The sequence below is a fragment of the Chelmon rostratus genome, chromosome 18 (genome assembly GCF_017976325.1).
Source record: "Chelmon rostratus isolate fCheRos1 chromosome 18, fCheRos1.pri, whole genome shotgun sequence".
NCBI classification, from domain to species: Eukaryota; Metazoa; Chordata; class Actinopteri; order Chaetodontiformes; family Chaetodontidae; genus Chelmon; species Chelmon rostratus.
This window is the reverse complement of record NC_055675.1, coordinates 6,923,785-6,949,024: the sequence shown is the minus strand read 5'-3', so window position 1 is coordinate 6,949,024 and position 25,240 is coordinate 6,923,785. Positions and strand designations below refer to the sequence as shown.

Sequence of the window (25,240 nt, the reverse complement as noted above, 5' to 3'; positions counted from 1 at the left end):
ATAGCGCCCCCCTGTGGTACGCTGTCGGTAATGGCCCAATGCACAGCAGGTTGAGTACATAGAAAAATCACTGCACAGCAGGATGAGCATGGAATAAAATGATTATCAGACATTAAAATAATTAACAGTTTATTAAAGTGCAAAACAATCAACAACAAGTTATTTCTGCATCAGTACAATGATGGTAAAACAGCTGATAATTTACTTCCGTGGTTTATTTTCATTTGTAAATTCAGCATTTCAGAATTACTGTTGAAGGCACAAGACAAGTTCAGAAGCTCAGGAGGTATGGAAGAGCTAAAGCGTTAGCTCCAACTAGTGGTGGAAAATGTATTCAGGTCCTTTACTTAAGTAAAAGTACCAATACCACACTGAAAATACTCCACTATAAGCAAAAGTCCTACATTCAAAACCTTGAGTAAAAGTATGTTATAAGCAAAATGTACTTAAAAAGTATCAAAAGTAAAAGTACTCATTGTGCAGTTAAGTGGTCCCCCTGTTTCACTACTATGATGTTTTTTGGATTTATATTAATGCTGCATTCATGTGCGTGTTGCTTTTTACTGCAGTAGATGTTTATGGTTGAGTTCATTTCAACTACATTGCATCCTGTTAGGTAGTTTAATCCGCAGCAATGTATCATGTTCTGTATAATCATCATGTTTGTAGCATATCTCTAAAAAGTCAACTGTCCATTATCTCAGAAGATTAAAGTGCTAATGATGCTGTAACCTACCCCGGTTTACCATATCCTCATTATTGTTAGAAAGTAGAAGCAGAACTTCTTTTGAATATACTGTGCATATCATATTTTGATTACAAAGGCTAAGTAATAAAACAACTCGTCAGCATAAGAGGCTTCTGACTGAGGCAGGATCACAGAGCTGTGATATTGACCATTCATTTCTTGTGGCTCCTGTGTCTGATGGAGCACACCACACCACTCTTTGGCCTGAGTGTGCCAGTGTCCAGGATGTCAAAGGTCTGTCCCGGCAAAAGGGTGAACTCAAACCTCTGGAGCAGCTTGGCCATCACCACCTTAGCCTCCATCTGTAAATACCAACTGAGTTACTCCATATGTTGTTATGTATTGTGTGTTTGTGTTAATTCTTTTTGACTGCCACCACCCACCTGAGCAAAGTTCTGTCCCAGGCATGAGCGTGGACCGAGGGCAAAGGGGTAGTAGCAGTAATAAGGCCTTGTAAAGCAGATAAGAGAAAGCGTTTGATACACACCATTTTCCCTTTCTTATCTGGCACAATGATCAATGGCACTAAAACATGTCATTATGAGAAAACTATATACTTACTTGGGAGCATCGTGGTGAAATCTGTCTGGATCAAATGTCAGCGGGTCCTTGAAGAATTTATCCAGTCTACCAGTCACATAGGAGCTAAACTGAATTTTAGAATAGCTTATTGAACATTCTGATGGCAGGGAATTATTTACGTTTTGTCACTTTTCTGGAAAAAAAAAACTTTTGTTGTGTGTTTTTAAGTGATAGCTGCCTTTATGTATGTAAAGCACAAACACACTAGAAAACATTTTTGGATTCTGACACACACTTCCTGTTTTATGGGTACAAACAAAAGTGAATGACTCACCAAACACGTGACTCCTGCGGGTATGTTGATGCCGTCAATGACAATGTCTTCCACTACATCACGAGATGTGCCGGGAGCTGTCGGGTAAACCCTCAGAGTCTCTTTTAGCACCTGGGGGAGGGTGCAGTATTGAAAAATAAAAAACAGACGAAACACATTTAAGCAGAATTACTGACAGGAGGGAAGTAAATGATCCTGGTTGAGCATATCATCTGCAGATGGAGCCATTCCTTATATTTAAGAGTATAGGCTAACTAAAAGAGCTAAACCATCACCCTCAGAGCTTCAAGATATGTACCTGTGAGAGGTAATTCAGTTGTCCTAGATCGTCATAGCTGATGTCCTGTTTCATCCCAATGACTTCATCCACCTCCTTCAGCGCTCTGAGAAATAAAAAAAACACAACTGGAGAAACTCAACAGCAACATTATGAAACTGCTTTTGCACTGTATTATTAGCTCTCACTTCTCCAGTATATCAGGATGTCTTGCAAGCTCCATGATGCAAAAAGCCAGCTGATTAGCTGTTGTTTCCTGCCCTAAAATGGTACAGATGGCTAAATCAGAACATTGCCTTCAAATGGAGCAAACATGGATCAACAACACACAACACACCTTAAACTGATCAGATTCATTATCTCTAAAGCAAAACATTGTGTTTAAAAGAAGAGTTCACCTAAAAACACAATAAAACACATGATTTTTTATTTGGAGTATTTGACACGTCAAAGCAGAAACAACACAGACTCACCCGCAATGAAAAATGTCACAAAATTGTCCAACATAAACTCTTCATCTTCCTGCGTCATGCTTTCCTCTAGAATAATAAGAAAATATCATTGAATAAACCAGTATTATATTGTAAAAAAGTTGAACTCATTTTCTACATGTATATTAACTGATCTATCTGACTTATTATCTGATTGTTAAACTTGCACCTCTGCTCTGCAAATCTACTTATATGGAGCTGTTAATGACACACCTGTTGAGATAATGATTGCATTTTAAATGTGTTTCTTATATTGTGACAGTTTAAAATAAATATCTGGTACCTATCTAGACCCTTGAAACTATTGTTTGCAACTACCACGACCCTGTGACAACACAGGGATGTTAAAATGTTCTTCTTATTTTATCTAATCTAATCTGAACTTTAGGGACCATAACCTTTGCCAGCACTTTTGATGATCTGCGTGAGGATGTCCTTGGGGACGTCATCGCCGTTTCGCATGGCAGTCTTCCTCTCATTAATCCACTTAGCTCCAGTTGTGCGCAGCAGGCGGCAAGCTTCTTTCACTTCATTAATGAAAGGTCGGTTCTTTGGATTGAACTGGAAATGCAAAATTTTAGGATCTCATACACTTTGCAATATTTTCGTCATACAAACTCCAGACAAAGTTACAGTGGCGTCTTACCTCAAAAAATTTGTCTCTGACATAGTACACCATCCCTTTAAGGCATGTCTCAATGGCTTTAGGGAATGGTGAACTGGTTGTCAGCAGGTCTAAATCCACACCAAAAGCAACCTGAGAGTTATCAGGAAAACAAACAAACATATTAAGATGGCTATAATTTGATTAGAAGAACAGCTGTGATAAGGTGGTGCTTCATCACGTTCAAGGAAAAACTTATTTGATCAAGCCTACTGCAGAGGAAGCTGCAAAACAGACTATGGCACAGTACCTTAGCAATAACGTCCAGGGTAACACAGTTGACTAGGTGGAGCATGTTGGCGTCTGTTTTGTCATCAGCAATTCCGGAAAGTTTAATCATCAGTTTCTCTGCCCTCTCATTGAAGGTGCCCATAAGACCTCTCAAATACCTGCAAATGACCAGTAGTTTTAGACAGTGGACTAGCATGGTTAGGACATACCTGCAAAGCTCCAGATAAATTCTGTGATTGGACAATGTTGACAAAAAAGAGAGCAACAGATACTACCCAATCTGAAAAGAATGATTGCAAACACTGGACATAAAATAAAGGTTAAGCTGGTACTCCAGTCTGTGTCTTTGTAATGATTAAATAACTCACAAGCTGCTGAACGCAGGGTCCATGATCCGGCGCTGTTTATACCACAGTTCATGGTCCTGCGCTGTTACCAGGCCATTACCTAGGAACCTTGAAGACAGACATGGAACTTTCAAAATAGCAAAATGAGGTTGCAAATGATTTGAAATAACAAATTCATACACCTCGTCTACTTATCATTTCTAAATCATTCCAAGTTCAGTTTGTCAACAAGGATTGACAATGATACAGTAACTGTATCACTGGAATGTATACAGTATGAATAGTTTACCGAATTTTGCAGTCGGATAAAATACCTTTGACCAAACAAGTTGAAGAGTCTCTTGTACAGGAATTTATCTTTGGGGTACTTTGGGGACATCAGAATTTCCTGAAAAAGAGGCATCAAAAAAGGGAACATTGAAAGACCAGGGCATGAGCTTTTTTGCACATTTTCATCACACAGGGCAACGGCTGGCACCGTATTTTGGAAGGATTTCTCCGAAAACTAGGTCTATCTGCCTGTATGTGCACTTTCACACTGTTTATTGTGCAATGCTTATGCAACTGACGGTTACACAGATACTGTTGTAGGGTGAGGTGTTTACCTTGGTCGCCTCTGGGCAGGTCACGCAGAGTAAAACATAATGCAGAGCATATATCTTGTAAACAGGCCCATAACGCTCTGCCCTGTAAATGACATCTTACATATAGGTTCGAACTGTTTGAAATAATACATCCATAGTTGCACATGCACACCTGTACTCAGTGAAGGTGCACTAGTCACAATAATCACAAAAAAAAAAGAAAATTCATATTTATGATAGGTGAAGACGACTAGTCACAGAATAAACGACAGCTTAAACACAAGAAAGCCGCATCGACAAAAAAAAAGGAAGAGCGGGTATCGAAACCAGTGACGTGACCTACATCCAGCATCACGGACAGACAGCCGACAGCAGCATGTGGGGGCATGTGGGGGCTACACCGCGCTGGCATACTGGTGGTTAGGAACAGTTCAACAGTTACCTGGACCTGACTTAACGGTGGTGGCGATGGAGTTTGCTCTGAGTAGACATCTTTACATCATTGAACAGTTACAGTCGTGCTTACCACTCCAGAAACTTGTCATGTAGAAGTCCTTCATTTTTCATTATCCTCAAAAACGTTGGCGAATGTCCGAAGAGAAAACTAAGGAAGAAAAACAAAGAGTCGAGGAGCAGGTAATGTCAGTAACTTACTGACTTACTTCCGAAAAAACAAAAGTCTTTGCAGACGTTAGCTAGGAGACGATAGTAATGTTAGCATTAGCTTTAACTTAACGGTGACGCACTTAACTTAGCTAACTTACCTGTCTCTCGGTGGCCCAGGTATGTGGTCATATTTCATGTGAATGTGTTTAATATACAGGCAGTAACCAAGAAACGCTATTAAAGCCAAAAAGAGCAGAAAAATGAGCGCTTGAGCAGCCCAGCTCAAAAGCATATGGAAAACTGCCATTTCGAGAAGTCAAGTGAAGTCCGTTCAGTCTGTAATGTTGTGCCGCCTATCCGTTCGTGTACTGTGAAGTGAAAAGGTCAGTCGGTAGTAGCCCGCGTACAGTAACTACGTCATTATTCTGTAATATTTGAGATCTTGAAAAATTTTTTGACCACAAGGGGCAGCACACACGGGCTCCATAGCTCAGTGGTTAGAGCACTGGTCTTGTAAACCAGGGGTCGCGAGTTCGATCCTCGCTGGGGCCTGTTCGGAAAAATGTTTTTGTCTTTCAGATGGAATTGGCAAAATAAATGTCACATCAGACTGTCGTGCCATTGATATCATTATGATGTAGTATATGTAAGTAGTATAATGACGATAGAACATATAATGCCTAGAAAGTACAGTACTAACGATAGTAATCAGGAACAGCTGATTTTATGTAGGAAATATGGGTGTAACCTGACTTAATCTGTTGCAGACATGTAATTTCTGCCAAAACACTCTTTTTAGGGTAAAATGAGCAGATGTTATAGCAAAGATTTTTTTTATACTCCTATGGAACTGTTCATACTGACTTAGACTGACTGATTTTTAGACTTAGACTGATTGATTTTTAAATATATTGTACATGATACTGTCATTAGGAACACTCAGGTTTTGTACAGACAAACTTAGACTGTGGTTGAGGGTCTTGGGACAACATCTTAAAAAATGGTGCTTGGTGGTGGAAAATACTCTTTTCATCTCTTATTTTGAAGTACCTCTTTCAATGAGGCTGTTTTGTTCTTTAGTTAGGATCTTTATCATTATCAGTCTGTTCGTCAGGTGATCTAGTAGGGTACACCATGCCCGCTGAAAACACCAGCACACAGCATAATAGTGAAGCACACAAAAAGTGGTGTAGTTGTAGCTTTACAGGTTAATGCCAGGTCCCTAAAAGCTGCGCTATTATGCCTTCTTAATGAAGCAGAAGTAGGCCTATGTGGCACGCACCCACAGCACCATGCAAACTTCCTTTCTTCATGACGCAGAGGTGAGTTGGAGACTTTAAAACTTTAAAAAATATCCATCCCTCACCAATCAGTTGGCAAGGGAATTCCTCCATGACTGAAAATAGGGCCAATATTGCCAATCGGAGCATACCCCTACGTAGGTAGATGCACTTCACACTTCAGATCCTGTCTGCTTTCACTTCAGAAACTCTCCATCGGTTTATACAATTGCACTCATCTCCAGGAGCGCTGGAATAACGGGGTAATTGTTTGAGTCAACGCAGAATCTCACATAGGTTTAATAAAGAGATGCATACAGAAGTGATAGGCTAAGTGACGCAGATGGACATTGTGAATCAAATGTGCGCTTATGTTTGCTAATAAAACACGTTCTGCGGTGCTAAAAGGGGCTAAAAGGCTGTGACAAAGGAAGCGTAAGGCACAAAATCTGATTTAGAAACAGCTATGGTGTTTATTTTATGTCTCATTCTTCAAGAAATACCATAAATTGATAGCATCTGATGCATTGCCCCATTTCCCCTGATGCATTACCCTGTACAGCATCTGATCTGTAGGAGGAAATATGGAGAATTATATTCCTAACTGATCATAGCTATGAAATGTGTTGCCTTGGCAATCAAACACTGCTGTCATTGTACCCGATAACCCCAAAAAAGCTGAACGTGTCCTCTTCTCCAGCTCATACACTCATCTACTTAACATTCTTCAGGCCCACACGAAGCTGGAAGCAATGAGCAGCTCACTAATCTGAGCCCAATCTCAACCCGTGGGTGGTGATATACACACACTATAGGATTATTTTTACATGGTAAACCAAGCTGTTAATAGCTTTTCAGAGGCACAGTGTGCAGGACGGAATTGCCAACATGAAAAGGGGAGGCAATGCAAATCTACACTCCGCCGCTTCTGTGTTAAAATGCATGTAGTGCGATTTTACAGACCACTTAACCAGGCGCTGAGACGGGGACTCTGAAAGTAAACTATGATTCTGTAGGACGAACCAAAAGTTTTGTTCATGTTGCTGTATATCTGATTTCGTCCTCATTCAACCCGTCAGATCAACTGATGACAAATTAAACACGCACGTTTTAGATGACAGAAAATTCATCAGCAACCATTTTCAGAATCAATTATTTGTTCATGTGTTTTTTTTTTTAAAGCAAAAATCCTACAAATTCACTGGTTCCAACTTCTAGAATTATTTTCTCTGTTTTCCACAATATCTTTAGCTTCTGGACTGTTGGTCAAACACAAACAAACAATGAATTGACTGATCAGTTAAATGTGAAAATAACCTGCAGATTAATCAATAATGAGAATAGTTGCAGCCATACAACAGCTGTGTTGATGGCTGTGATGGTCTATTTACGAGCCTAACTTTAAATGCAACAACTTTGTTAAACTGTGGCAAAATAACTTCTGTCCAATTTTGTCTTATATGAACTAATGTTATTGTGAATAAAATTACAAATAAAGCTTTTAATTTTGAGATCACTGCTGAAGTCTCAGGCAGCTCAGGCACAGTTAGAAGGAGGTGAAGTCCACATTAAGGCCTGTGTACTTAGTCTTCATGACCAGCAGGGGGTGCTCTTTGTCAGTTTGCTAACATTGTCAGTACTCTCCCATCTCTGTTTTTCCTTTGACAAGAACTGTCGCCTCACCCAAGTGAGACAGGTTTAGATGTTTTCTTGTATCAAACACGCCTGTGTATTTCACATTTGAGTGAGAATGTTGTCCTTTTCTGTCCCTATCTTATCTGCGAGACAATATCTCTAATCCCTGAACATTTGGATCTGATCGAGGGCCTCCAAGAACTCTCATCTGACCTGAGGTACTACTACTTTCTCCTTACTTGTTTGCTGCGATCCATCCACTTCTACCGCTATGGACACTTCATACCTGTACATATTGTTCGCAATAACCTTCAAGCTTGTCTGCATTCTTATCTTAAAAAGAACGAGCAATCATATTTTTGGTCCAGGGTCTTGGCTCTGTGTAAACGCTGGAGGCTAGGGGCTGTTTGATGTTGTTATGGCTGGCTGGCTGCCGCCTCAGTACTACTGGATCCGCAGGCCCCTCTCATGTCCAAAGGTATTGTGTTGGCTTCTCTTTTGATTATATTATCAACAGAGAAAGAGAGAGGGAGAAAATTAAGACTCCCACTGGACATGAGTAAACAAACAAAGGTTTGTAGAGTCTGGTCCATCCGAAGAATGTCAGTTATTCAGACTTCACTGAGGATATTGGTGTCCCAGTGTCGGGATTATCGTGCTCTGTGTTGTTCTTGCTTGATAAAATAATTTGCCTGTACTCTGTCTGCAAGATTGAGGAGCATGAAACATATTATTAAAGAGGAAAGGACTTTTTGACCCTAGACATCACAAAAAAATAACAACATTATCTATACATAACAGTCCCTGCAAGTGAATGTACAGCAAGAATGTACACAGTCAGTTTTCATACATTTTTACACAGTCGTCTCCAGACTGAACTAACTTAACACCTATTGGATAAATTGCCATGGGATTTTGCACAGGCATTCATGGTCCCCAGAGGATGAATCCTGCTGCCGTTGGTGTTACCATGACTCTTCCTCCAGCACCACCATGAGGTTTGCATTTTGGTCTTTGATTAAAACATCTTAATTAAATGGATTACTGTGAAAGTTGGTACAAACTTTCACTGTCCCCAGAGGATGAATCTCTCTGACTTTGGTATTCCCAGGACCTTTTCTCTAGTTTTGAGTGAAACATTTCAACAGTTATTGGATGGTTTGAAATTTGGTACTGATATGTTCCCTTCAGGACGAACTATACCATCTTGCGTGGTCTGTTCTCTTTCCATAGGGCGCCATCAGAAAGCATAAAGTACAATTTAGACCTTAGCATGACTGTAGACCTTTTAATCTTGTTATTTCTTCACGTTGCATTGCCTGCATCTGAAGAAAGAGGTGGAAACACATATTTGGTGTGTTAAGTGTTATTCATGCTTTTTAACCCTTGCATTTCTGCCTCTTATGAATGGAGGCTCCATTTTGAGATTAGTGTTGTTGATCGTCTCAGAACAAAGTTTTCCTCTGTGTCAAGCTGGTCAAGACATGGGATAAGTCATACTAAGATAATCCATAGGATCCTAAGATCCACTGGCATTCATAGGTCATGTAGGTGGAGCTGCTAGAGTATGTGTGTTTAGGCAGCGTATGTTTACCAGCATTAATGCAGCACGTTGGCTAGTGTTAGTGACTTCAATGAACCTTTGTTGGTGTCTGTATGAGTATACCTTTGTTTGCGTGGGGCTACCCCGAGCACAAGTGACCTGCGGGGAGGGTTAGCCTGTAACGGGAGCAGCGAGAGACTTGAAGGGCCATGCTGTTTGCAGGTCGACCAGCCGCAGTACACCCAGAGGAAATCTCATGTTCCTGCCAGCCTTCAAAAGTAAACAGATCTGCAACCACCAAGCGCTGGCACCAGGCCTGGGCCACCAGCGCTATAACTACAGGAATGAATCACACCACACACATATTCACTAGCTAACGTGTATGTGCACGGCGAAGCGTGCTCTCAGACTGTTGGACAGCGGTGCAGCCTTTTCACCTTTCGTATGTGAAATACTCGGTGCTAAATTGCAATACAGTGATTTTGGTCAGCTTGAATTTCTGTGTTACCACAGTGCACTCCCTCAGTGACATGACACACGTGCCCTCCGTAAGCTGTGAAGTGTATTCACCCGGTTTTTAAATGCATCCGCCCTGGAACTCTTGCTCCATTCAATATTTTAGATAACATCTTTTCGCCACAGAGTTCTGAAACCTCCCCTCTCTTTTATGTGCTTTTCTCCTCGCTCTTCTGTTTTCCCTCTCTTTGCTTTCTCCTCTGTCTACACATCTGCGGTTATTTATCTGTTATTCTGCGGCAGCAATGTGGTCAACATGTGTCTGGCTTCCCTCCACGCACCACTCATCTGTAGTCAAGTTAGGAATCACTGAAGGACCATAGTAGACCTACCAAGCTCCTTATCGTTCATTCCACAGTGGATACTCACCACACGGATGGATAGATGGATTTCTAAGAATCTCCTTGGTTGTGCACATGAACATGTACATGTACATGTACATGTACGTCTTCCGCTAATTGTGTCCCACTTTTGACCTATTGTACTATTTTGACTGCATAACCAGGCTTTTTTTTTCTCTTCTCTCTTGGGTCAATGAGAGCAACAAGAGGAGGATAGACATCATGACCTACAGGAATTAGAGTATCTAAGAGGAGTATTTGGATTGCCTAAGCCTATGGATTTCCATTACCCCGACCTTTGAACTTTTAATCTCAATGTTATTTAATCCTCTGGAAAGAGTATAGCCTCAGACAACATGACGGGAGGAATAGATCAACCTAGATACCACAGTGGAGATGGATGACAATGAGTACATTCACACGCACAAAATATCCTGGTTTTAGCCCTTTTCCAAAAAAGACAATATTCCTACTAAGCTGTTTACATGGCTAATGAAAATGAATATAGCACTAATATTCCCGTTTACATGCAGCTGTGCATACTCTGAAGGAACACCCCGCTTTCGATCGTTCAACCACCTTCTTGAAAGGTCGGAGTTGCGATGTTTGCGCATATCCAAAAGCCTGTTGATATCCAAGTCTTGCATAATGTTTGAAAGTGGGTGTGTTTCTCCTTCTGACCAGAAATGTGGGCTTCTTTTTGTGCATGCACCTCCAGTCCAGCCTTGCAAACTGTCTTCAGGTTGGTTTATTTACAACACACAGAGGCCGTGTGCCGCATTACCCCAACTGTGGTAGAAACCCCAACTGAGACACATATTCTCAGTGTGCTGGATATACGCTCAAAGAATGCTCCTAAAACCTGAATAACATCAACATATCCCATATGTCTTTACAGGAAAATGTGACAGTCAGAATAAGGCCTATTTTGGATTTCCAGCTTTATTTTCTGGAACTTATTTAAGGGACTCTCTAGCCAACGCTGCCATCCCTCTTGCTCTTGCTTGGACTCTTCGCTTCGCACCCCAACCACAACTTACAATCATATCCGTGAATAATGTGCCACTCTTGTGAATCACCAGAGGAATGCCCGCAACACATTTGCAAATCCTGAAGCATGCACGGTTTAAAAAAGGCTGCGGTTGTTTGTTTAGAAGTCTGACAGAAAATGTTAGTTTGACTTTTGACTTCTAGTTGTGAACTGTACTTAAAAAGAAAACCAAAGTTAGATTGGGAACACGCAGACGATCACACAGTGTAAACGGAGGAAATATTTGATGCTGCTGGCTTGAACAGCAACTACACACACGGCTCACATGTGCTAGCAAGATAACTCATGCGGTATTCCTAATTGAATCCTGCTATCGCTGTGTTCAGGATGTGTTGGATGTCAAAAAGGTAAAGTTGAGATGAATAATTAGAATCATGTGCTACACATTGTTTCTCAGCACACACAAAAAATCACAAATGGTATTTCTGGCATTAAATACATCACAGCTTCCACTAGCTCATTTCGGATGATAATGCCTGTTTGCTCTCTTGCAGAGAGTTAAATGTGAAGATCGATACCATTGTGTCTGTACGGTAACTGTAAAGCCACAGTCAGCTGCCAGTTAGCTTGTCTTAACAAGACTGGAAACAGAGGAAACAGCCATCTTGGCTCTGTCCACTGCTCCTGACTTTTACATAGTACAGCACATAACCTCCATAACAAAGCAATTCATAGTTTTTTGCACAGACTACACAAACAAATACAACATGTTAATTAGTGATTGTACGCTGGTAACCAGACCTTCATGCCTTTGGACAGAGCAAAAGGCTAGCTGTCTCCAGTCTTTGTGCTAAGCTAAGCTAACTGGCTGCCGCCTGTAGCTTCATATTCACTGTACAGTCATGAGAGTGGAAAGAAAGCAAATATGTGTTTTTCCCAAAAAATTAAAAAACTAATTTTTCAACATAAAACTCTTCTTTGCTAATCTCGTGATATGACGTTTCAGACATTTGGTGCATTTGAAAAAGAAGCCCGAGTGGTCTGTCACACTTTATTTCTGGTTGGTCTTGGTACAGTACCTGCAATTGGATGTCTTAAGATTTAGTCTGCAGCTGCAAACAAGGAAGTGACATGTTTGTGCTTTAAAGGAATGCTTGCTGCACTGTACCTGTCTTGTTGGAGGGGAAAGGTACGGAAAAGTTTGGTATGTCCGTCAATAAAGAGTATAACTAGCCAGTTGTGTTAAAGGAATTTTGCTCTACAGCACTATGCTATGCTTGGCTCTACAACACAGTATCTAAAGTGTGGGAAAAGAAACGACACATTAAAAAGTCAGATGATGAATGCAAGGTCTTTATATATTTCTTCAGCATAATTGCAACAACATATTCATAGAACACTGCAGTACAAAGTAGAATGAAATACAGACACTTGATGTTGCTTTATGAAGTGATATGAGGTTATGAGGGCAAGTGGTTTCCCTTTTGATAATGGGTGCCTTCATTTCTCAGTCCGATTAGTGCACCATGTTGAGTATAGAGACAAATTCAAAGCTTCAGCATACTTAAAAAAAAAGAACAGACAAATAAATACTGTACAACACCATATATGTAATACTAAATTCAGGAATCACAAAAAGATCATGCTTTCCTCAACAGAACACTTGATATATGCACTTTCATAGAACAATGCAGCATTTCTGGCGAGTTTCCCTTCACAATAACACTTCATCATCAACAAATGGCAAACATGAGTACATTTTGATATATCTTTTGTGTGTGTATACCTTAAATAAAGTGCCTTCCTTGAAAATCGGTGATTCCAAAATGTAAATGCCTGTTTGCAAATACACATCTGGAAGCAGAATTCCTGAAAAAAGGTTTGGAGCAAACATCCTTAGAATTAGACTGGATAGAAGGGGCAATTCCTGGAGTATTTTTGAGTACATTTAACAATACTGCCACTGTTTGAGTGAGGTGCCTCAGCCTTTTAAAATACTGCTAATCCTAAAACTGAGACTAAAATATTTGCCATTGGCGACTGCTTCCGTGTCGCCTTTATATGTATTCTGCGTTAGCCATGATAAGCATTCCAACTACACGACCTCTCAGGAATATTTATTTGAGTAGGAATGTCCTTTCTATCCAATCCAGTTCTGTACATAAACCCAAAGATCGTAAGCCAACAGCTAAAACAGCAATGACATCTTTCTACAACACACAATGCATCAACAGCTATTCAGTTATACAGGTTCCAATTGCTTTCTGAAAGCATTATCTGTTCATCAATTCCAATCTGGATTACACATCCAATACCCTCCTACAAATCTTTACCCCAATACACCTTGTACTAGTTCCAATAGTGCTCCGCTGTCGAGGTAAGTCAACAAATTTGTTTATCATGGTCAGTTAGTCCCCCTGAGTACATTGTAGAGACACATCTATGAGCACAATCTACTCACTGTAGAACATTTAATCCTACATTTGCACCATAGAGATTTAGGAGGCTGGAGTTACACGGTCTGATTTTTTAACTCTTTGGCACCCAGATCATATATCTTCCTGGCTGTGAAAATGTTAGGAAATACATGAAATCAATCTGTGTGACAAAACATTTGAAATCAAATGTGTTGTTCCCGTACCATTACTGCTTAAGGGCTGGAATCATAATTCTCACTACAAAGCTCGACAGCAGAATGTTTGAGATCCTCTTAGCTTACCTCTCTGGTTGAGCACGCAAATTCTTCTGACATGACTAATTTTAGCGTCCCAAAAGATTGACTGAAATGTACATTACTGTGAATGCATGTGGCATCTTTTGGGTCTACTGATGATCCTATTGTCTTGTTCCCCTTAATACCTTTGTAAAACCTGAAGGATTTTATATTGTAGCAGCATAGTTGGGATAATCATCTGTTGGACTCTTCCCATGCATGTGTTGTTTAATCAGTTTAACCAGCCCACATTCATTTATTTCCTAATGTAAAACCTACAAGAAGCATGATCAGGATGTTTACCATATGTTGCTGTTGTTAATCACAAGTGCTCCAGGACACCGTCAAAAAAGCCAGTCGGTAGACATCATGCTTACACGCACCCATGAGAGTGAACAGAATATGAAGAGAGCGAGCTTGATGCCATGCCAGACGTGGAACAGGTTGGCAAGAGATGGGAGGACACTGCATTTTTTTCTCATTCTTGCAATTCAGTTCAGTCGAGCCCAATACCAGGACACTGTGCCAAATCCTAATTTGAGACAGCCAAACTTCACCATCACTCTAAACCCTACAAATCTCCCAATCACAAATGTGCATTTCCTCTGAGCCAATGCATGTTAATGCATGATGCATGGTTTAGATGTATTGTTTCGTGACTTTCAAGGTAGGCAGTTTTCTCTCAAATTAGGATTGGGCTGTCTGACTCTCTGAGTGAAGTGGTAGTTTTGGCTGTGGTCCCTCAGTACTCCCTGGCCTCTTCCAGTTCATCCATGAACACATCTTCATGGGGGTTTTCTGGGCAGCTCAATCCATTATTGGGTGGTCGCACCGCATGGAAGCGGCTCCAGTCTCCCTTGCACAGGATCCAAGGTAGCACATCCACTTTAAAGTGCAGCTCAGGTGAGAACTCAGTGCTGATCAGGTTAGGCGTGCCTGCGCCTTTCCCCCGCGTGATCAGCCGCCCACGATCACCGTAACAACAGTGCTGCGCTGCAAGAGTAGATGAGTCGCTGGAAAGTGCTGAGCGGATGCAGTTACGTGCTGATGGCTTATAGATGTCCAGGCGCTCCTTGGGGCCACTGGCATCACGCCAGCGGAACTGCCGACCATGGGTCTCATCATAGACACTGACCACGGTGTACGCCACTTCAGTGGGGTAGGAGCAGGGGCAGCTGGGCAACTCAGACAAGACCTGGTGGAGGTACCTCTGGAGGAAGTCACTCTTACAGTTTAGCCACTTCTCACAGCTGTCCACATCTATTGAAAAGAGGACAGCAATGTAACATGAAATTGTGGGTCGCAGTTGTTCATGGTAGCACTACAGGTAGCATGAAGTAAAGTCTGAATCCTATGCCTGGCATCTATAAACAGCTACATTACATGTCTAAATAAGCCAGTTCTACATTACCTTATAACAGCATATCAGTGGCATGAGGCCATAATCCGGTACTACCATATACCTACAACTACAGTATATACAGTATCTGGCTCAGTATACTCTGTAAAATAGTGTAAAGCATTAACGACTTGCAGTTAAAGGGGTAAAATGTGGTATGATCCTTTAAGCTCTTGAAAGCTGTTATGGAGAACTTTCCATTAGAAAAGCTCACCTGTTCCAAATGGCTCTGTGCCATTCTCCATCTCGAAAGGGAAAGGCTCCACCACAGTGTTGACATCACCTACAAAGAGGAGAGTGGTGCATGAGCTATAGATTAAACACCAGCTGGGAAAGGAGAATTCAAATACCTCAATACTCTGGCCTTGGTTTGTTCATCTTATTTCTTGAAATGGAATAGAATCTCACCCGGACAGGGCTCCAGGTCGCACTTTGAGGCTTCTGTCAGAGTGCAGGAGTAGCCACAGGACTTGGTCCTCTTCCTTTCACCGTGTCCACAGGTCACTGAACAGGGAGACCAGGGTGTCCACTCATCTGTCTCCTTCTCTATGTAAAGGAACACAAAATTCAAACATATTCAGTGCCACAAACTCAGTTTTCACACAGATCAAAACTTACTTTGCACTTCTGTGAGAGTTCATCAGATTCTACTAAGATTAAAGCACAATATAATTTCCATGTTGTAAAAACTATCAAAGAGATCATGAAAGGAATACAGTTAAAGGAGCTCTATATCATGCTTTCAGGAGCAGATTACAATTACAAGAAGTAATGTATTTAACAGGCTAGTGGGAAGCAGCTTCAAAGGGTTGAGATTTTGAACAAAGGGAGAAAACTCAATAAAACACCTTACAGTTTAGCGTTGAAGTGAACTCAGCCTGTACTTCAACAGTATAATCCAGAATACGTTTTCAAGTTTCTGGACTGTCTCAGTCCATATAAATGACAAACCTTTCCCATGCAAACCCATATTCTTTTAAAGAAGGCTTCAGTAAAATTAGAGAGAGAAGCTGTGCTGTGGCTGTCCGCCTCCGCACCACGTTTCCTTGTGGTGTTAATAACACTGAAAACAAGTCATTCTTGATTAAAGGCGAGGTGGGTGCAGAAATACCAGCTTGGGTGTAGCGAGCACCCATTTTTGCTTTGTGGGCGCTGCCAACTCGCCATGTGGCCATACGGGAATGAGGTCTCAGGAGAGTCTTAATTACAGAAGAAGCTAAGGCAGACATCCTTGATTTATGTTCACCGAGTCTTTAGACGTGACCACTTAATAGGCATTGTTGCCCTTTGCTGGCTCGTCTACATGCACAACCGTTAAGCAGATAAAGTCTATATATTGGCATAAGGGAAAGATTAAAGACTTAAAAACTGGCCAGTTTTTCAGACACCTGTTACTACATTTAGAGATTACACTACTACAACAGCAGAGGTTTGTGCAAGAATAGCCTTCAAAAACCCTGGAAAAACAAACAGATCAATCATGCACAGATTGGTATCTGTGGGAAATTTCTCTGAAGAATGAAAGCTTTAGGCTGTGGTAAGCCCATAACTGCGCTCTGATCTACAGTAGGCTCACACACATTGGCCTACCCACTGCCCAGCCCATCAGACTTTCTTTTTCTTTGCCTATCTCTTTCCATCTTCTCTCCCTTTCATTCACTACGTACACCTTTCTCCTCCTCTCTCATTATTTACTATTTTTACCACTGAATAAGTGGTCCGTGCAAGCTGAGACACAACATTTTTTCCCACCAGAGGAAGGCAGAATTAAGAGCGGGAAAAGAACTGTAAAAGTTATGCAGAGCCCTGAAAGCCCCCCGAAATTCTTGAACTGGCTCAAAAGGCCGAGCCGCAGAGGGCAGTGAGGGCCGCCAGGGTCTGGGGGGGCCCATGGGGTCCTGGGGAAGGATGAAAGGGGCGGCCGAATGGCCCCTGTCATTCTGTGTTCCCAAACTGCCCTCTAATTGTCCACAAGCAGAGGGCTGTTTTGTCCCAGGGAACAGTGCCGGCCTCACGCTGCCATTAGCGAGCGCATCGGACCCATCTTCAAAAGGCAGGCCTCTGCGACCAGCACGACCAGTGTCGACTTCAAAGTGCCCATAACCCACAATGTCCTGATGGTCGAGTGCTCATGCTGCCTCGCATGCTGGCATCTCTGACTGTGAAGACAGTTATCATGCAGCCTTCCTAAGCCACTCTGTTGTTCCGTCTCCATTGTTCTCTATCACTTTCTGTCTCACTCTCTGTCACTCCTTACAGATATCCCCATTATCTCCATCTCTTTTTTGATGTGATGAATCCAGTGGTTTTCACACTTTCCTTTTTTTCTTTTCCTTTTTCCCCACAAGATACATTTTGGTAATTTTTAAAAACCCATAATCAGTTTGATGAAGTCATATCTAAAAGAGCTCTGCGTCTGTACTAGCACACTGCAAGTGTACTACTTGGCAAACCTTACCATAGTAGCCCTGCATTGGATCCCAGCCTTCGTTCCAACGCGTATCCCAGTCTCCGCCCACTCCGCTGGGTAAGGGCTCCTCGCTTCCATAATCCAGGGAGTAATCCTCCTCCTCCTCTTCCTCGCCAGTTTCCCCCACGCCTGACCGGCTGTTGCTGTCCTCGCTGGAATCGGCGTCGGTGTAACTCCAGAAAAGGGGCCAGAAAAGCTTCTTGCCTCCGAGCCAATCTACTGTGGATGAGGGTGAGGAGGAAGAGGAAGGTAGCCAGTCTTTTTCCTTGGCCAGGTCCATCTCTACTTCCATCTGGGGGTCGTCCACTACCTCAATGGTTACCTATGTTGAAAAAGAGTGGGTCTTTGTCAAGCTGAAGTAACCCATGAACACATTCATCTGTGTCATTGATGAGATCTTGGACAGCATCATCATTTGTGAAGCTGAACCACTGTCTCCAAAAAGTCTAAACGAACAAACAAAGACTTCAAATTGCCATGTGATTGGATAACCAAACATAGTAGAAGACAATAACATACATCAAGTAATTGATTTGTCCAGTGTTGATGTGTTAACTTCACCCTTGCCATAATGCCAAAAAAGTAAAGTACTTCCGTACAGCTTTAGCACTTGGGTTGCAGGTTCTTCTCAAGAAATCAACTATATCAAATGTGCAAAGTTTTTCAGCAAGTAAACCCGCTCCCTGGATCTAAATCAGCCAGCCAGACGTGAGCATGAGCATTCAGCCAACCAAACGACCCTCTCAGGGGGAGAATGTGAGCATTTATTATGGATAACTACCTCTCATTACCTCAATATGACTCATCCTAGATGCTACAGTACTTCCAAGGGCCCACTTCAGCTGATGCGAAGACCAGGCAACAGGGATAGTGCAGGGAAAAACTACCTTTTTAACTTTTACTGATGTGAAATTAATTTCACAGTTAGGAAAGCCATATGATGATTGGAAATGCTTTCATTTGTCTTTGCCTAATATATCCTTAGTGTAGAGTCTTTTAGTCATCTGGTCTGTATGCTACATGAAAACTCATCAGAAATGTCATGGGTCTCTGTACTTGATGTAGACATAGGCCGGCCTCATTATGTTTCTCTAACCACATCCTGATTACACTGACCAGAGTTTGAGAGGAAAACTGCCATGAGATAAGTTAAACAGAACTTTTTGAACTTTTGGGGTCAATGTAGAGGGATATGATGAGGACTTAATGGCTAACACTTAGAGCCCATTTTCTTTTATTACACTTTAATTAAATAATAGCAAAGAAAGATGCAGGCGAGTCTCTAAGATTAGACCGAGAGACTGGTGCTTTTGTTACACATTAAGGAAATTAATCATTTTACACAATAAAAGACAAAATGCCCCAGTTCTCCTTGCATGAGTGCTTTTAATTTGACCCATTATTCACAGTCTGATGGTTACCGCAAAAAATACAGGGGACAAACTAAAGCAAACTTATGTAGGGCTTATAAGAGCTATCTTTGTCATCTTAGATTAAGAACATATTCTCATCTTGAACGCTGTCTAGGAGACTCAAAGACTTTAAAAAAAAACTAAGACCAACAACTAGTGACTCCCATGCCCCGACTCACCTGTATGTTGGGGTTCTGTGAGTTGATGTCAGCATTGGCCAAGTCTGGAAAGTTCTTGAGATCCAGGATGAAGGGTTTAGTCTCCTCCTCAGGCTCGGGCTGTGGAAGAACACCAACCGATCGATGCTGGGGGTGGGACCACCTCCTCTGGTGGCTGTGGGGCTCAGGCAGGAGACTCTGGACCTGGTTCTGCTGCTCCAAAGCCTCAGGGACATACTGGACCCCACCGCTATGAATTGGGTGTCCATGAGTCTGTAAATGCAATATAAAATGTAAGATTAAGAGTTCATCTGGACCAGAAACAATAATCTAGTGAAATGATTTAAAGGATTAAATGAATAAGGAAAAATGCCTTAAATCCTACATCTATCATGACTGTGGGCACCTTTAATAATGTAAAGAACAAAGGCAACTCAGACTGGACATTCAAAAGCAAGTGGCTACGTTAAAGTGAATGACAAAAAAGGACATTACTTGTAATGGCTCATTGATGAGTATAGAATCAATTAGTGCTCTGTTTCCAGGAAGAAACCTGAAAACCATCTACCCATTTGTAGCCTGGTCAGCAATTCCAAATAGCCTCTGAGGCATCCAACTAACCAGCCAAGTGACCAACCAGCCTTCGTTCATTTCATTCTTTTTTTTTTCCCACAACAGTCATGGCATCCAGGACAAAGAGGGGCCTGTGCCAGAGAGATCCTCTTTTAGCTTTAATGAGAGGGCCTGGGAGGCGTGGGACCCCTGGGCTGCTGCGAGCGTGCCTGAACCTGCTGTGCTGCCGCCACTACGGCCACCACTTAAACTGACCTTTCAGGTTTTACAGTTAGTAAGAAGAACAGGAGGAAATGTTGATCTCTGAGATGAATGGTAACATTATAATGGCGGGGAATTGTAGATATATGTACTGTATCTGGAATATTGTCACTGAAAATGGATTTTTGGTTGGTCTAATTCTCCAGTGAGCATGTGTCTGTTTCATGTCTAATAGCACGCATATCTATTTCATGCCTGACACTGGTCAAAACCAAAATCCAAACTAATGAACCCTAATCTTCCATTCACTCATGTCTATATCATCCTGAATATGCTAAATTGGCCCCAACATATGATTGGATGGGACCTTGAGATTTGACCTGAGCCAGTTTGTGGTCTGCTCAGAGCAAACCAGTTGCAGTTGGAGGACTAAAGAGGAGAAGAAATGTCTGAATTAATGACCAAACGGTTTGTGATTTATAGTTATGGCCTCTAGAACAGGGCGTACTTTTCACTGACTGCCTGTGATTGTCCCATAAAGAAGTTATGTGGTCGGTCAAATTCAAGCATGTGAACACATTATGCCTGTTTCGAGGAGAAGCCCGTCAAGCATGATAAATGATGGATGAAGAGAAGTTGGCCCCCTCCCCAGATATCTGTAAACTGGTGGTGACAAGTAGATATGGCATATTTGGCCTTTCTCTCTGTAATTTCATCCACTGCAAATACTGAAAGCAAATATTACACATATTGCAATAATTGCAAATTGACTGTTTGCCACATTTTTTGCCAGGAAAACTCAACATCCCATTAAAGCAGACGAATTATAATAATAAAAAAATAAAACACTCGAGAGAATTTTTAACACACGTTAATACATAAAATATTGCAAGTGGCTTTCCTATTGAATAGCATGTTGATGTCAGTTTGAGCAATTTTTTGGTAAATATATACTCCATACATTTTTTGGAGAACATATCATTTTGCTGTTGATTTTGCTGAAAATTGCTCCTTTTTTGACCCGGTTTTCAGTACAAGATACAGTTTAAATAGAGCTGAAACAATCAGGCGATTAATTGATCAACAGAAAAATAAGTGGCAACTACTCTGATAATCTATAAATTGTTTAAGTAATTTTCAAGCAAAAATAACAAGTTTTGACAACTGACAAAACTGGGACTATTTGCTGCTTTTCCTGTTTTACCGTATATTTTGTAAAGTGAGTTTCATCGATTTTGGACTGTTGGTCGGACAAAACAAGACATTTGAACAAAGCACCTTGGATTCTGGGAAACTGAAATGGAACTTAGTTTTATTTTACATGTGGTGTCTGACACAAGATTTGAATGAAGAAATCGTCCAGCATGATGCCCCGTTTTATCTTGGCCAGCTATTAGCATGTGTGTGTTAACATCAAACCTGACCAGCGGTGACAATATTCACTCATACACACCAACACTCACGCAGACACAGAAGGTCCAGAGTCACGAGAGAGGCCACATACTTTCACACCCTCCTCATCTCGTCCTGTTACACATCTGGATCCTGTATTCGTTCACCCTGTATATCACTCTCTTCCTCCTTCCTTCCTCCCCCTCGTTCTCTCTGATCCTGCACTCCTCCTCTCTGCAGTGGGGCTCCTCCGATCAAAGGCCCGCTGGCTGATGGCATGCGGTGCGTTTAACAGGGAGACTATCGGGATGCAGTGGGGGACCTCGGCCTGGTCTGGAGACTGCTTCTCTCTTCTCAGACAAACATTAAATCCTCCTTTCACTAGACTGAAAAGACTGGAAACATTTGAGCTACTGTCACTGATGTGACACACATTCAGGTTAGGCAGAAGAGGTCAGGAGATGGGACGGGGGCAGCAGGGACTGAGGTGAGGGGCAGGGATGGGATCCGGTGGGGCTGGGGGGCAGGCTGTGAAGGCAGGCAGTGTGGCAGCCCTGATTTATGTGCCCGCAGATATCAAAGGCCTCTGCACTTGGCTGTTTCCAAACCATTACAGAAGAACAATAAACTATAGACACTCTTTGATCGCCATCTTCTGCAAATGGAAACGGGACAACAAATGCATGCCTGGTGGAATCGGGGTGAGGTTGTGGAGGTTGGGGTGGGAGGTGGGGGCAAAACAGTCAGGGCAAACAGGTCCCAATATTTGGAAAAGAGGCCACTTCAACACAAACCCCTCCTCCTCCCCTTCTTCTTCACAGAGAGATGGGGGTAAGACCAAAAACAGGAAATTCCACATTAACACAAAAAAAGAGCCAATGTAAACAATCAGATGAATGACACTTGACCCGAGTTCCAGTGTGAGAGATGCCGAGGGCTCGCCTTATTCTGGTTACATAAGCATCTCGTTACTGGGCGCCCGCTTTACTGAGCTTCCCCTCCTCCCTCTCTCTTCCTCTGCTAATCTCTCCTCTCCATCCACCACTTACGAACACACATCTAGCAGGTCACAAGCAAAGGTGCAGAGTCACCAACTGCAGCCTTTGGGTGAATGAAATGAACAATCACCCGAGCCACAGTGAGATTTTTTTTTCTTCTTCATCTCACTAATCATTCCCTTCTCCTCTCCCCCTCCCTCTTTTTCCTCTCTGTCTCTCTTTGCTTTGACATCAATCAGACAGACGATGAGAGAGAGAGTCCCAACAGGGCATCCATGGGAGGCCACACAAGAAGGAGAGTTCAAAGGCAAAAACTGAACCCTGACACAAACACACACAAACAGACTTTGATATCCAAATATGTCCGCGCGTAACACAAACATTCCCGTACACACACACCACACACACTGCAGTGTGTGTGTGTGTCGGGAGTTTGGATTTATTATAGCAGGGTGAATGCCTAGTGAAGGAAAACCTTACTATACATGGAGAGAGAAGTGCAACAAAAGAGAGCAGCATGCACTGAACTTCAGTGATGATGAGGAACTTCTGCCAATTCAGCTCATTTAATTGTCTGAGCCATTTGATGCAAACTGACTGAGGGGCAGTGCTTGATAAAGAACACCGACTTTACAAGCCATTTGTCAAACATTTTTTTCTATGACTTTTACATTTTATTGATAAAACCTGTACAAATAAACATAGAAAATGTGTTGGAAATGACTAATTCATGATTTTTGTTTTTAACCAAATTCCCAAATGAAACCTACTTAGTGTTTGTGGCACCCAGTGAGAATGTCCTTATTCAACTTTAGCTTTGGGAATTTTGTTTGTTTTCACTCACATTGTAATTTTCCTATAAAAGCCATCATTAGTTTTTATGTGATGGTTGTATAACACGGTCAATGACAAAATCGAGACTATTAGTCGACATTAAAGAAGGCACTGTATTTAGCAGTAAAGCGGACAGAGCCATGAACATTAGCTAGCTAACCTGTACACCACTGCGCGAGCTAATTGTTTGACAAGAAATACGTTTTGTCAACGTCAGGTGAGATTTTAAAACTTCGCAGCGTTTTTGAAACCTGCAGCTGTAGCTCGCTAAACTTCAAAAACACGTTAACACCTGAAGGAAAACTTACCTTGTGGCCAACATTCTTGTGTCTGGCAGGAAACCCCGTCCCCAAACGAACGACAAGTATTGGCCAAATCATCAGCAGCATCTGAAATCTCCACGCGACCTCTTGACGCATCTTCTCTGCTTCAAAGCTCCCCGTGAAGGTTTGTAAAAGTACTCTGGAGGTTTTTCTCAAACTGCTCTCCCTAAGTTAGCTTGCTGATTTGGAAGAAGCGACCGCGTCCTGCTCGTCCTCCCGTTTGTCAGCAACCTTGTCTCGGGACAAGTGAAGTTTTAGGCCTCGTCAGTCTCAAAGTGTCGCACTTTATGAAGATGCGCACCAGCGTCCAGAGGTATCCCGCGCGCTATCCATATCTGGCACCAGCGCCTCGCGCAGCAACTGTCAGTCCGTATGGCGGGTCGAGCTCAACGCCTCTCTTCCCCATAAAAACCACAGTCGGAAGAGCTTTAAGTACCAGAAAGAAGTCAAGTACCCCACGCAGAATCTCCCCGTCCGCACCGGCGCTCGCTTATTCGACTACTTTAAACTGTGAGTCATTCCGTCGTGGGTGGGTGGGTGTTTTCTTCCAATACATTGACATCTGGAGTTCATAGCACGCTGTGCGTTTTTGCTATCTGTCTGATGCGTTAATCCATTATCCATCTGAAGTTCATCCACCGGTTCGAGTGAATGTGTGTGTATGCGCGTGTTTAGTGTGCGCACAGCCCAGCCAACCGGTTTCGGTAAACTTGCCTTTTACGCACGCATTCAGAGGGTTGATGCTGAAGGAGTTGGGGGTGGGAAGCTTATTGCTCACAGCTGTGTGGAGGGGGGCTGCGTCGGGCCACTGAGGTTCTTGATAAGGTACAAGGTCTAGTTTACATGTAGCCTACAATGGGCACATACGGAGGCCGTGAAGTGGACATTTCTCACTCGCTAAGAAAAGTCAATTTCATTTAATTTTTAGAATAGTTAGAACTAGTGAATGCCAAACTTTTGACGTGAAATATTCCACCAATGCCTTGCGATATTATCGCAATCTTTTCAATCACATAATGTTCTTTGGACTTGTTTTGCCGTTTTCAAATCTGTGGAAACAAGTCATTATATCATCCCACTCTTTGACAAATACACCATTTAAAGACTGGAGTGAATGACTGGCTGGTGTGGAATGCTGTGTAATGGCAGGATGTCAGTGACTTATCAGTCAAAAAGGCTTACAAACATGTTTGTCATGAGCTTTTAGGTTGTGACTCCAGTCTGTGTGCGCCTGCTGTAAATAAACACGAGCCCGTTCCAGACCGTGATACAAAGAAAGTGATTTAATCAGCACGGTTTCCAGCAGCATGGGTGACAAACATCATGGCTTTACAAACTCCTCCAAGTGGTTTATCTTCAACCCAAATACAACTCCAAGGGCAAAAACAAGTGATAAGCAAGTTTCCAATGGTCGCTGCAGGTCAGTCCACAGGTATTCGTGGTAGGTAGGCTGGAAAATATCACAAAAGATCAAAGAGCTCCAAGCAACTGAAACATTTTTGTAATCTCTTGACTTTAATTCCTCAGTTTCAGTGAGGGAAACCTGGCTGGGAGAAACAGTCACGTTGCTGTTTGCAATTACATTTTTGCCTCCATAGACAGAAATGCAGAGACTTAACATACTGCATGGTGCTGCAGACAGCTTGAGAGGAAACTT

The 25,240-nt window shown here is 42.2% G+C and overlaps 2 protein-coding genes and 1 non-coding gene across 3 annotated transcripts; 1 reads left to right on the top strand and 2 right to left on the bottom strand.

Annotated features, from left to right (window-relative positions):
* Positions 1–116: 116 nt before the first annotated feature.
* Positions 117–5,174, bottom strand: LOC121621653 (cholesterol 24-hydroxylase-like). The gene is made up of 15 exons (XM_041958190.1): positions 4,963–5,174; positions 4,725–4,802; positions 4,220–4,301; positions 3,929–4,002; positions 3,636–3,722; positions 3,287–3,425; positions 3,019–3,129; positions 2,771–2,933; positions 2,355–2,420; positions 2,070–2,142; positions 1,903–1,987; positions 1,605–1,715; positions 1,310–1,398; positions 1,132–1,198; positions 117–1,050 (listed from the first exon to the last, which is right to left on the bottom strand). Exons 1-15 carry the CDS (start codon positions 5,109–5,111, stop codon positions 901–903), a joined length of 1,524 nt encoding a protein of 507 aa, XP_041814124.1. The 5' UTR covers positions 5,112–5,174; the 3' UTR covers positions 117–900.
* A 109-nt stretch (positions 5,175–5,283) lies between these two features.
* Positions 5,284–5,356, top strand: trnat-ugu. Its single transcript has one exon. It is a non-coding gene; the product is annotated as a tRNA-Thr (tRNA).
* A 7,099-nt stretch (positions 5,357–12,455) lies between these two features.
* ism2b (isthmin 2b) lies at positions 12,456–24,246 on the bottom strand. The gene is made up of 6 exons (XM_041958726.1): positions 23,569–24,246; positions 19,284–19,535; positions 17,681–18,014; positions 15,631–15,768; positions 15,437–15,505; positions 12,456–15,083 (listed from the first exon to the last, which is right to left on the bottom strand). The coding sequence occupies exons 1-6, from the start codon at positions 23,677–23,679 to the stop codon at positions 14,566–14,568; spliced, it is 1,422 nt and encodes a 473-aa protein (XP_041814660.1). The 5' UTR covers positions 23,680–24,246; the 3' UTR covers positions 12,456–14,565.
* Positions 24,247–25,240: the final 994 nt, after the last annotated feature.

Coding starts and splice junctions, on each gene's coding strand:
- ism2b (XM_041958726.1), bottom strand. CDS start 23,679: ATGCGTCAAGAGGTCGCGTGGAGATTTCAGATGCTGCTGATGATTTGG. Junction 19,536..23,568: donor ACAAGAATGTTGGCCACAAG/GTAAGTTTTCCT, acceptor TTGCATTTACAG/ACTCATGGACACCCAATTCA. Junction 15,769..17,680: donor TCCAATGCAGGGCTACTATG/GTAAGGTTTGCC, acceptor TCCTTTACATAG/AGAAGGAGACAGATGAGTGG.
- LOC121621653 (XM_041958190.1), bottom strand. CDS start 5,111: ATGGCAGTTTTCCATATGCTTTTGAGCTGGGCTGCTCAAGCGCTCATT. Junction 3,723..3,928: donor TTCAACTTGTTTGGTCAAAG/GTATTTTATCCG, acceptor TCTGTCTTCAAG/GTTCCTAGGTAATGGCCTGG. Junction 2,421..2,770: donor CATCAAAAGTGCTGGCAAAG/GTTATGGTCCCT, acceptor TTATTATTCTAG/AGGAAAGCATGACGCAGGAA.